The 13,635-nt window shown below is 41.5% G+C and overlaps 1 protein-coding gene across 1 annotated transcript; it reads left to right on the forward strand.

The window, feature by feature from the left end:
• Positions 1-1,696: 1,696 nt before the first annotated feature.
• On the forward strand, positions 1,697-13,409 carry LOC114569727 (cysteine protease ATG4D). The gene is made up of 11 exons (XM_028599772.1): positions 1,697-1,869; positions 5,408-5,653; positions 6,839-6,922; positions 7,602-7,775; positions 8,276-8,588; positions 8,682-8,746; positions 9,614-9,741; positions 9,827-9,905; positions 10,023-10,099; positions 11,739-11,858; positions 13,127-13,409. The coding sequence occupies exons 2-11, from the start codon at positions 5,461-5,463 to the stop codon at positions 13,298-13,300; spliced, it is 1,407 nt and encodes a 468-aa protein (XP_028455573.1). The 5' UTR covers positions 1,697-1,869; positions 5,408-5,460; the 3' UTR covers positions 13,301-13,409.
• Positions 13,410-13,635: the final 226 nt, after the last annotated feature.

The raw sequence follows: 13,635 nt of genomic DNA on the forward strand, positions 1-13,635 counted from the left end.
CATTCCTAACGTCTGAAGTTGTGATGTTGCTGTCATGTCCATCTTTGTCCAAGTGTTTGATTTCTTATTTTACAGAAGCAACTTTCTCTGACTGTTGTTGTCCTTTACATACACTGCTACATATTTACTAGCCACTGTTGTAAAAGAAAAACCATGCAAAAAAAAGCCCATTGTGCAGAAATGTAATAAAATGCAGAGAAACTGATTGTGTGTGTGTGTGTGTGTGTGTGTGTGTGTGTGTGTGTGTGTGTGTGTGTGTGTGTGTGTGTGTGTGTGTGTGTGTGTGTGTGTGTGTGTGTGCGTGCGTGCGTGCGTGACCACTCAAAGCGCTTTCACCCCGTTCACACACAAACATACCAGTGTTGGGAGTAACGCGTTACAAAAGTAACACAATTACAGTAATGTATTCCTTTTTGCTGTAAAGCAGCAATATAACGTATTACTAGGGTTGGGTACTGAAACCCGGTTCCGCAACCGGTAGCAATCAAATGCAAATTTTGGTTCCTCATTTCGGTTCCACTTAATGTCGACATAAAAATATCCCCCCTTTCTCTGTAGTCTACCGTTAGCTAGCTACCGTAAATGTAGGCTACTTTTAAAATGCCATGTTTTCCCTATGGGCTCCCCAAAACTGACATAAAAGCATATTACAGCTACCACATCTGTAGAAAAGCCTTTCTTTGATGTCATTTTTCAGTTTTTCAAGAATCCGTTTAGGAATCTGAATCGTTTTAAGGTTCGGAATCGTAAAAATCACATGTGTTCCAAAGTGACCACGTCTGTCTCTGAAGTAAAGGCTGGACTACAATAGAGCTGTTTGGAGCAGTTGGTGAACAGTGTTTTCTGTTGGAGATGGTAAGTCCCTTTGGGGGGGACTTTGGGCTTTTTCACTTTGTAAACCTATAACATGCACAAACAAAGATATAAAGCAAAGGGAAAAAGACAAAAAGCATAATATGAGCACTTTAAATCAATGATAGGATTTGTTTAGCCTACATGTTTTTTGTGAAATTGGACTGAAATTACGGAGTCATATTTCCAGGAGGCCTAATTCTCAATTAAAGCGCACTTTTTGATTCTTTATAAAGCATAAGCTATGTCATCCAATGCATGCCAGCTTTGTGCTGTGAACTTGAATTAAAAGAAAATGAAAAGAATAAGAGATTGTGCATCTTATCATTAAACTATAGGTTACATAATAGTGGGCGCTAGCTCTATTGTGATTGATATGCATAGTCCTAGGCTTTAAATAACAGTAAATCTATCAGAATCTACCAGATTTCGATTCTTTGCCTGCTTTTGTAATTCTGACACTGATTGTTACTTTTTGTATTGTGCCCTGAGCCTTCACTGTGTCTATTATATTAAGTTGTTAGTAGCTTTAGGGGCCTACACCGTCATTATGCTGTACCATAGTGTCCTCGACTGGATATATAATTATTATTATATGCAGTAAACTCAATTTTATTTTGGTAAAAAGAAAAAACGCATTACAATACAGAGACAGTAATGTTGTAAAATAACTAATTACTCTCAGATGACAGTAACTAGTACTCCATATAATGGATTATATTTTTGAAGTAACTTGCCCAACACTTAAACACACACATTCCAGGGACAGACTCTCATATTATGAAGCCAAGCCCCTATTGGTGAGGGGCGCTTTATCATTGGTCCGCTGTTAACCAATCACAGCACTACCAACGAGTGCTTAAACAGGAAGTGAGTGCAGCTAACTTCGTTCATATTCTTGTTCTCGAAGAGCGAGCGGAGGCTGTTCTGATCCAAACAAAAGGAAAACCGAAGAGTTCAATTCATGAAATGGCTTGCTCTCCTTAAAGGAACTACTTTGAGGATGCCCGAATGAAGGTAAAATACGAATGTCATTCGCTAATAATGTCATAAGAGTAACCTATGAAGTTGGATACCTGATAATGCTGCATTCATGTGCTCCTCGGATGGTCACGTCTCTTTTCCCGAGTTGGAAAAGTCTTTCTTGGTGTTCATGAGCTTCAAGTCGTAATGTAGGAAAACAAACAAACATGGATGCTTCGAACAAGACGTGTTGTATTTGATTGCACAGTTTAAACAACATGTTTCCTGTATTTAGCTCCAATTTGAAGCTTTATTAGTATGTTTTAAACCCCCGTGCTTGTTGCTGCACCAGTTAGCTACATTCCCTAAAACTACTTAAAATATTGCTTTAACGTTACCCGACTTGTTATCAGGTTGCTGCTAAAAACTGCCAAACACTTGTCTAATTAATCTAGTTTACTGTAGGTTAACAGCAAGTAACTTTTACAACCTGTAAACTCACGTTACAAATGACGTGAGCAAATGTTTTTTTACAATAAATACGTGAATTAATAGTCTTACAAAGTGTTACCATTAAGCTATACTTTACTTTCGTCCTCAATGTTAATGTTATGCTGGGCAAGTCGTGTGTAGAAAACGACTTTCGTTTCGAGTTGTTGGGCATTCACTTGAATTTTCCCAGTCTGGAAGTCGTTTGTCCATTCTTTTTTTTCCCACACTACGTGAATGCAGCATAACCTGCAGTTGGAGGACAGTTTGGTCCAAAGCGTGAGTTTGTTTTTGTGAATATAAAATTCGTTATATCCCATATTTTTGTTTTGTAAAAGTTAGCCTACATTTTATATTTTTTTTTATTTCGTACACTAACTGAAATATTTTTGGGTTCAGAAAAAGGGAGGGAGGGGGGGGAAGAGAAGGAGCGAGTTGGAAGGAAAGCCTCAGGAGCTCTTAATACATCCTTGCTCAGGAGAGATAAGGTTAACGTTTCCCCCAGCGTTACCCCTAGTTACAAGCAAGGGGGTTACCGCCAGCCTCTGTAAGTTTTGATTTGATTTATTTAATTGTATCTAGAATGAACATGAAAAGACATCTAATACAATCAAGGATAAAAAACACAATAAAGTCCAGGACTTATTTCCATTGTGGTCCTCAACGCATCAGGACAAGACACGTACAGAGTGTGTGATGAAAATCGACATGACATAAAAACATTTTCCATAAATAAATAAATAAAAATATAAACGGTGATTTGCCTTTTGTTCTATTCGACAACCCTATCTAGTAACCAGGCCTTGACTGTCTTTTTTTTGAAAGAGTTCAGTGTGGAAATTACTTTAATTTGCCGATCTAACTTGTTCCACTGAACTGCCCTTATATAGGCAAAGGTTCCTTTCCCTTACACTGTCTTAAATCTATAAGGACACAAGTCAGATATGCTGCCACGCGAGTAAATATTGTGTGTGTCCTTTACCTTAGTTATAAGTGTATTTGGTAACAATATTTTATAGATCGTGGTCAGTCTTGACATGGTAGCACAAAACTCAACAGGGAGCCAATTGAGCTCAACAAATTGTGACCTACCTATATGAGACCTATGGCCCAAGTTCAGGATTACTCGTATACATTTATTCTGTGTTTGCAGCCTCCCTTTAAGTCGGTTTGTTAGGCCTTCAAACCAGGAATTACCTCCGATGGAGACGTTTTGATGCTAACAAGCCATCACCTCCCGTTAGCATCCCATTGACTCCCATTCATTTTGACGTCACTTTGACAGCGAATAACTTTGTTCGTTGTTTATTATATATGCCGACATCACCTTTTTTACGTGAGCCGATCCCCGCCCTGGCGATGCGACTCGCGGTTGGGTAACGCGGAGGACAGTCCGCCCCGGTTAACAGCCGCACTGGAAGCAGGGGGGCCCGCCCCTCCCCGCGGGGAGAGGGGGCACAGCGAGGGTTTTTGAGGTAAAAGTCACATCAAATCCGCCTTGGCTGTTCACACTGCGGCCGCATTGAAAAAAAAGATCTGGGTCGGATTCAGGACCACATGTGGAAGTGGCCTGAATCTGATCTGAAAAAATCTGATCTGGGCTAGATTTGAGTGTTCACACTACTTCTGAAGAATCCTGACCTGGTCACTTGACCCCAAAAACATTTTGGGATTTTGGATTTGGGCCACTTTGGCCTGAAGTCTGAACGTAGCCTTAGAGCCTGAACAATATTATCAGCCAGCCGATATTGGGCATTTTTCAAACTATCGGTATCGGCATTTATAATGGCCGATAAATGAATATTTAAAAAATAAAATAAAAACCAACGAAACACCCTTCAACCATGTTCTGAGTGTTGGCGTTGCATAGTTTGTCCACCAGAGGGCGCTCTACCACACACATACACATACACATACACATACACACACACACACACACACACACACACACACACACACACACACACACACACACACACACACACACACACACAGAGCTCTACAACGTTCCTGTTGGCAACACTCCTTTAAGTTTCATATCTTAAGTTTGTATTTTTAAACATTTTATTTATCAGAACTTTAATATATTTTGATGTTCTGTTGAGACAATAAAACAGACAAGTTTATTTTTAAACTGCATTATCATATTATTTTAGTGAGGACAAATAACTAATGTCAGGGAAATCGGTTTATGTTTTGTTATGCGTTTCTGGATTTTTTTTTATTTATTTTTTTTTTAAATCTACAGTACTGTGCAAAAGTTTTAGGCAGGCATGAAAAAATGCTGTAAACTAAGAATGCTTTCAAAAATGGAAGTGTTAATAGTTTATTTTCATCAATTAACCAAATGCAGTGAAGGAACAGAAGAGAAATCTAAATCAAATCAATATTTGGTGTATTTTTGGTGTGACCAGTAGATGGGTGTACCTGGGTCCCACTGGTTTCTGCCAGTTCAGAGCTGATGGCACTGCTGGACATCGTCCGATTTCGAAGGGAAATATGCTTGATGTTTCCTTGGCCGACCACCCAACGTTCCCCAACTTGTTGCAAGTGTACCTATAACAACTGATGCTGGTTTGAAGGCAAAGGGTAGTAAAACCGAATATTAATGTGATTTTTAGATGGCTTTTTTTGGTCGCTCACTTTGCATTTTGTAAATTGATAAAAAATAAACAATCATTATTTATATTTTTGAAAGCATTCTTAGTTAACAGCATTTTTTCCACACCTGCCTAAGACTTTTGCACAGTACTGTATATCGCCCGATTTTCTCGGAATATCGGATTTTTGATTCACCAAATATTTGTATCGATATCTGCCTTAAATTCTTTATCAGTCGTGTTCTACTGTGAATGTGTGACTGCTGGATCTACCATTGTGACATTTTAGAGCGGCCAAACGTGGATGATAAAAGGCTCCCAGCTCCCCCACTTTTTGTTGCAACTAAGTTGACATTTCTGAAATTCCTTTAGTCACAGGATGCAGTCACATGGTTTCCCTTTCTACTTGCCGTCATGGAGAATTCTTGACTTTACTGTGGTTTAACAATAAAGCATCAGTTCCAGGAGAAATGTTATTTAATGTTCCTCGTGTGTCTCCGTAGGTGGATAGGGAGATAAGGAGCAGCTCCTCTGGTCTCGGTCATCTTCGGTAGTTATGAATCCCGACGCGTCCTCAGCTCGCAGCGAGGGCCAGTCCCCGACAGATGACCTGGTGGACGACTGGCTCTTCCTCTCGTCCGATTCGGCCGAGCCTCAGGGCCCGGGAGTGAGCAGGCAGGACCTGGAGACGGAGGAGAGAGGCCAGCTCAAATCCAAGTTCATCTCGGCATGGAACAGTGTCAAATATGGTCGGTTTCACAGTTCAGTTCGATTTTATTGAGTGTCCAATCACAACAGGCGTTATCTCAGGACACTTTACGGAGTAGGTCAAGACCATGCTCTATAATTTACAAAGACCCAACAATTTTTGATCAATTGAACAACTTACAGATTGCCCATATCTGTACATGTTGTTCATCTTACATAGCCATATTTGTTCTGCTCTTATAAGGTAGCTGCTAATACACCACACATTTATGTTTAATTTGTATTCCTCTAATCCACCATCTGTAAACCAACTGTATACTACTGTCTACACTGCACTAGATTTCTTGTCCTGTCTATGCACTACCGGTCTAACCCGCTTTGCATTTTCTGCTCTTTTTGCACTTCTGGTTGTACGCAAACTGCATTTTGTTGTCTTTGTACTCCGCACAATGACAATAAAGCTGAATCTAATCTAATATCCCACGAGCATGCATTTGGTGCGACAGTGGTGAGAAAAAACGGGCAGAAACCTCTCACAGACCCTGGCTCTTGGTGGGCGGCCATCTGCTGCTGCCGGTTGGGACACAGCGACACCGATGGGTTTATTTCTGACATAGTTTTTATATTGTAATTTCTCACTAGTCTCGCATTGTCAGATTTGTCTCCTCAGCGCTGTTGAGGAAGGTCTGGCTACACTCCAGATGCATTCTGGGATAGGAGATTAAAAAAAAGCTCTGGGTTGTTTGCATTTCTTTAAACCAATCACATTCGCTTTGGACGGGGCTAAGCTCCAGACACAGCTACGGCAACTCTGCTAAATAGTCTCAGGAAGGAACTTGTTTTGGTGGAATATTTGCACCCCGCAAAAGAAAACGCCACATCCAATATTAAATGAAGTTAACTGTTGACACAATACAGCTGATACATGGTTAAACCTCATTGGCTCTTACCAGTGTATCTTTGTGTGTACTTCGTCCACAGCAATCCCACCAATCAGTCCCAAAACCTCCCAGTTAGAGAGGAAATGACCTAAACATATTCTATATAAAACCTCCCAGTTAGAGAGGAATGACCTAAACATATTCTTTGTAAATCTTGACAGTGTGTTCTTGCTTTATCATGGAAGTGATCCAGACTATACTGTTGCTGTGTAATGAGAACAGATCAGTTTTTTCTATTTTGGTGTGTGAGATGAAACTGTTTCTCTTTCCCCTTTATTGTTTCAGGCTGGTCCTTAAAGCAGAAATCAAAGTTCAGCAAGAGCTCTCCTGTGATCATGTTTGGACAATCCTACGAGCTCAAGGATCATGGTGAGGCCTTAAAAGGGTACTTTTTCAACCTGCACCCTATTTTCCCATGCACTGGTGTCTAAGTGACCAATGTTTCTGCTGCTCATAGACTCAGATTATTATTCTAAGTGTCTGACAACATTATGAAAGGATCCCTACAGAGATAGACCTTTTAGTTAAAGAGTAAGATCCTTTTAGTTTAACATGAAACAGCCCCAAAATAACAATCCCCAAACTCCACCAGACTCCATGTAAATAATCAGGACTTTTAGCGTGTATAGAGCCAGCATATCTCCACCAGACTCCATGTAAATAATCAGGACTTTTAGCGTGTATAGAGCCAACATATCTCCACATGTAAATGAGTGAATTAAGGGTTTATTTCAACCAAACCAGAGTGGTGATTGTTGGAACAGTGGAACGATGAGCCAAGACAGGTTTTTGGTAGTTTAGTTTCTGTCCACTTTAACTTACGATGATAAAAGTCCTGATTATTTACATGGAGTCTCGTGGAGTTTGGTGATGGTGATTTCGGGGCTGTTTCATGTTAAACAAGAAGGATCTTCCTCTTTAACTAAAAGGTCTTTCTCTGTAGGGATCCTTTCGTTACCCTTCAAGCAGTGGGCCCTTGTACCTCCTGACATTGTCTCTTTCATGTGATTCTAAAAGCAAGGGTGGGATTTTAATTCCGTTGTTTCAGAGGAGAGAGAGCATTTCCGGCGCTCCTTTGCGTCTCTGCTGTGGTTGACGTACAGACGGGGTTTCCCTCAGCTGGCCGGCTGCTCTCTGACCACTGACAGCGGCTGGGGTTGTGTTCTACGCACGGGACAGACGCTGCTAGCCCGAGGCCTGCTCCTGCACCTGATGCCACCAGGTGACAACACAACACCGGCACACTGCTGCCTGATCACCAAAGGCTTGTATCACGTGGACGTGCCAACAGTGTTGTCGTCATTACTTAGAAGTCCTCGAGGGGGCGACAGAAACTACGCACTGTAGCGTTAATTCTTGCCAGATTGCACATTTCCCATTAAGTCATGTTGTGGTGCACAATTGCACAATACCATAACAAAATAAAAATAGTGCACCAGTGCCCTGCCAGATATTGCACATCCTACAACCATAATGGTGACTACCACAAATCTTACCTATGCTTAAACTTAGCACATTCAAGCAGCCCCACACACACACACACACACACACACACACACACACACACACACACACACACACACACACACACACACACACACACACACATATATACACCTACCTTATCTCTTATTATTCAGTAGTTTGATTGAAAGCAGCAAAAATGAGAATGTATCAGTATTGTACAATACTCCTATTGCTTTATCTTTACATCGTTTTTAGGTTGGACTTGGTCCGCGAGCCACCATGACCACCACGCGTTCAAAGACGACATGGACCTGCCGCGGACTCGCCCCTCAGACAGCGCAGAGCATAGAGCGGATGTAAAGGAAGGGCCCAAAAAAAGGGGTCGAAAACTGAGCCTGGGTTCCCTCATGGACAGACCCATGGAGGCTACACACAGGAGGGTGGTGTCATGGTTTGCAGACCACCCCACAGCCCCTTTTGGGATACACCAGCTGGTGGAGTGGGGCAAAAGCTCGGGGAAGAAAGCCGGGGACTGGTACGGGCCTTCCATGGCGGCACACATCCTCCGGTGAGTCCCACAGTCGTGACGTGCCGGTGCAGTCATCCCAACCAACGTTCATCAAGATGTTACATCCTTCGCTCCATTTATATTTTGTTTCAGGAAAGCTGTGGCAGCATCGGCGGACCTTCCCGATCTAGTCGTGTATGTTGCACAGGATTGCACCAGTGAGTCATTTTCGTTGGTCAGTTTTCTATCCTCTGAAGTGCGAAGCAAAAGCAGCTGGGCTCAGAAACGCACCGCTTTCCCCACAGCTGTTCAAACAACATGCGAGAGCTTTATGCTTATTTAGACATTCTTCAGTGTTCCTGAGGAAAGCTGACGTTTTACAGCACCTGTTATATCGTCTTTTATTTAGAGTTTGAAAGTAGAGAGCGGTTTGTGAACCAAGGTCAGTAGGTGCACGCTATTTCCACTAAAAACACACAGACACACTATATTACTATACTATAAAATATAATATTATTTTATATCTAAGTCTCTGTGATCAGCCCCTATTTTAACCCTTGTGTTGTCTTTTTTTTTTTTTGTTGCTTTTTCTAACGTTTTAAATTGTGAAAATTTTCTTCTTCACTTATTTCTACATCCCATATTTTGTGATTATAAAACAAAAATTGAAAACTGGTCAATTTGACCCAAAGTCAACACAATTAAACAATAAAGCAAGTAACACATATTTTTCTTATACGTAGTTTATTACTATTCTTTCTGGAAGAATATATCATTATGATCAACTTAATTATTTTCTGGATTTTTTTTTATCATGTAGTCCCTAAACTTATGTTGAAAATGCAGGACATGGGATTCAAATATCTTTTGGCAGAGGACTCCCGCACCCCCGGTTTTGTGTTTCTACGGTCCATCTGAGTAACCTACTCAGTTGTTGGTGTTCTTTTGAACTTACATTTAAATGAACTTTAATTAAACAATGAACTGTGATGGGACACCGAAGTATTTCAGAAAAATGTCAAAGAATATTTGACCCACGGGTACATGTATTTGTGTGTCTCTTCTCTTCCTTCCTATGTGTCCAGTCTACTTGGAAGATGTGAAGGGGCTGTGTGAGCAGCCCCCCCCTCAGTCCTGGAAGTCTGTCATCATCCTGGTTCCCGTGCGACTCGGAGGACGAGAGCTCAATCCCTCCTACGTCACTTGTGTCAAAGTAAACCATATGTAATGCAGTCACTCCAGTGTGTACGTGTTGCAAGAACAGAGCGCGACAACCCATTCCTCCTTCTCTCCCATAGAAACTCTTGACATTACAATGCTGCATTGGAATCATTGGGGGCAAACCGAAGCACTCGTTGTTCTTCGTCGGCTTCCAGGGTACGTGCAGGACCGTGTAGGTCATAATCATTGTGCGCAGCTGTTTGATGCCGGCCCTTTCACTTTGTCCTTTTTTTTTTTTTTTTTTTTTCATCTGGCCCTGCTGTGCTCTAAAAGATGACCATCTGCTGTACTTGGACCCTCACTACTGTCGGCCAGCTGTGGATACAACAAAGGAGAACTTTCCCTTGGAGGTATGAGGATGGACTTTTTCTCTTCTGCTTTCTGGTTTGTTTCGTCCTGGGACAGCTGTGCTCAGTCACGTAAACCACTGGTGTCTAGAGCTTTACATGACTGATTTCACTCAAAGAACTAGAGCTGTAAAGATGAATCGATTAGTTGTCCACTATTAAGTAATTGTCAACTATTTTGATAATCGGTTTGAGCAATTCCTTAAGGTAGAAGTGTCAAAATATTCTGATTACAGATTCTTAACCCCCCCCTGTTGTCCTCTGGTCAAATTTGAACCGGTTTACAAAAACTTTGTATATCAGAACTATGACAAAACAACGTTGAAAAAAGTGACAAATGTTGGAAAAAGCTACAAAAACGCTGGAAAAAGTGACCAAAAAAAACATTAACAACATTGCCAAAGGTGACAAAAACATTGAATAAAGCGACACAACAATTGACAAAAACATATTTAAAAAATGGCCAAGAAATTGGAATACAGTCGACGCTAATGTTGAGAAAAGAAAAAGGACGACATGTTGAAATTTCGACCCAGAAAAACACAAAGTTGCACGGTGGACAGGAAGACAGCACAAGGGTTAAAAATGAATGTCTTTGAGTTGTGGACAACACGAGACATTTGAGGACGTCATCTTGGGAAAGAAAATCCAAACGTTACTCTGATCTTTTTATTTGTATTAATTGAGCTACTATACAATCTTTCCATGTTTTCCCCGCCAACTGCAGAAGTACCTTCTTAGGAATCCCTGATATATAAATCCAGGGAAGGGTTTAATTGAAGGACTACTGGACTCTGGAGACTTCTTCAGTTCAGATCTGTTCAGTCAGAACTGAAGACGTCTCAGATCTTAACCCTCCTGTTGTCCTTGGGTAAAATTTGACCCATTTTCAAAAGGTTTCTATATTACATCTTTTGGCTATATAACCACATGTTGGGCGACCTCTAGCTCACCCAGTAAGAGCGTGCGCCCCATGTTGGCTGAGTCCTACAGCGACGCAGGGTTCAATTCCGACCTGTGTCATCCCACATCTCTCTCCCCCTTTCATGTCTATCCACTTTCAAAAATAAAGGGAAAAGCCCCAAAAAAATAATAAAATAAAAGAAGTTTCTATATCACAAATTTGGGTTTCTTTCAACCTAATTGTCCAAAACATAACATGAATGGTTCACTACAACACTCTTCAGTAAAGTAAAATAAATGATCAGTTCACTAATGACATTTAATTTGGGTGTTTTTATTCAATTTTATAGCATTTGAAGAAAACGATTGATAAAAGAACGTTGGAAAAAAATGCTGCATTGTTGGGAATAAGCTTCAAAAATGTGGCGTTTAAAAAAAAAAAAAAAAAAAAAAACAAAAAATTTGGACAAAAAAAAGTGACCAGTGTGGGGGGGGGAAGGAAGTTTTGATTTCATATCTTGACCCAGAAAAACTAAAAGTTGCTCGGTAGACAGGAAGACAACACGAGGGTTAACCTTTTAACCAAGTCTAGTTGTCTTTGGGTTTGGCTCTTCCCTGGATAACTATGACCTGGCTGGTGACTAAAAACCTCACAGACACTGATATAAACTCCAGTATAAATGTTGAATCCATAACATCCACATCAGAAAAGTATTCATTTTTTTTCTTCTGCTTGCAGTCGTTTCACTGTAAATATCCCAGGAAAATGGCTTTCTCTCGCATGGACCCCAGCTGTACTATAGGATTCTATGCTAAAGGCCAGAAGGACTTTGAGTCACTGTGCACGGTTGTTAAGGAGGTATGTGATTGGGTTATTTTGGGTCTCCGTTCATGGAACATTTGCCTTGTTAAACATGCTGCTGTGTAGCTTTGATTTGTTTCAAAAGCTCTGTGTCTGAATTTATCTTGTACTTGCACAGTGCCCGTTCAAAACGTGCCCGATTCCTCGGCCTCCTGTATTGCTGCTTGTAGCTTTCTCCAGAACCATTGTACCCCAAAATGAGTTACAGAAGGCCCTCAAAGAACTTAATATTCAACCCTACTTTATAGCCGACTACTGACTTAATGTGTACTTCTAAAGCATGATTTATGCTTCGGAGTAAAGTCCACGCCGTGGCTACGTACGTAGGTACGTGGAGATACCGACATTACGTCGTAGCCTGACGTGCACCTCTCGAAAAAGGTAACCTCACATTTTGACCACGCACGTCACTCGGCCGTGGCTTGGTAGCGTTGCTTTTACCCCCGTATCATTTCCTGATTCTCCTTCTCCAGTAAAACTGTTTAGTCCCCATTGATTTAAAAAAAAAAAAAAAAAAAAAGTTACTCTCATATGTGAAATAAACATGTGACCAGTTTCATCTCTACCCCTGAACGAATCGGAATCGAGAATCGATTCGCAATCAAAAGGAAGAATCTGAATGTCTCTATCAAAATGATGCCCAACCCTAGCCTAGAAATCTAGACCACCTTAGCGGCAGGCCAGGATCAGTCTAGCAACTCTCCGTTGACGTGGAAAAACCAAACTCTAGTCAGGCCAATCACATGGTGTATAGAGTTGGTGGGCGGGGCTTAAGATAATGACTGTTCTGCATGAATTCCCTGCCACTTGAAAACAAAGAAGATGGCTGCTGCTGCTGGAGAACAGCTGTCTTTGGAATCGGCTTTGGCCGCGACTCTGGAAGACTTGGAGTTCAGCTTTTCTTTGAGAAAAGAACAAAGAACGGCACTGAAGTCTTTCTTAAAAAAGGAAGATGTGTTCGGAGTTTAAAGTGTAATCTATCAACTAGCTCTGCTACCTTCTTTGTTGCTCTGGTTGGTTGTAGCACTATCCTATTGCGTGCAGAGGGAATTTGAAAGACAACCGTTGATCCCGCCCCTCTGATTGAGCCCTGCCAATGGTGAGCTCCCAGACCCAACATCTGGATGTGGGGCTGGCTTGTCAGGCTAGCCCAACCCTATATATATTAGAGAGAGGGTTCAAAGCTGATGTCCATTTACCAAATTATGACTCGAATGTTATCTGTAGAACTGGTTGAGTGATTGTTCTGTCTCTTTCTCTGACAGGCTCTGTCCACATCGGCGGAGATGTACCCCATGTTTATATTCGCCGAAGGAAAAAGTTCGGAGGAGGTGGAGCAAACCAACGCAGCCGCCAACAACATGGCCTACATCCAGAGGAAGACGCAGCGGAGAAGAGTCGACACTTGCAGCAGCATGGACGAGTTTGTTCTGTTATGAACAGAAGACCATCTGATCTGCAGTCTGCAGGGATTCATCTTAAAGGACAATTCTGGTGCAAAATGAACCTAGGGGAGAATAACAGATGTGTACCCAGTCGACAGTTCTCTGGGACATGTTTTCATGCTAATTGAATGTGTTTGTAGCTTAAAACAAGCTAGCGCGGACCGCTGATTAGGTTACAACGCTAGTATTCAGGGCACTGTCACTTTCTACACCACTAACAAGGCTCAAAATATCACCACACTTCCACGGTAGCATCATGAGGGTCCCTACAGGCACACCGAAGTAGGGCTGCTCCCTCTTAGTCGATTAGTCCGCTAATCGGTCATTTT

This window comes from Perca flavescens, chromosome 15, assembly GCF_004354835.1.
Source record: "Perca flavescens isolate YP-PL-M2 chromosome 15, PFLA_1.0, whole genome shotgun sequence".
Classification (NCBI taxonomy): domain Eukaryota; kingdom Metazoa; phylum Chordata; class Actinopteri; order Perciformes; family Percidae; genus Perca; species Perca flavescens.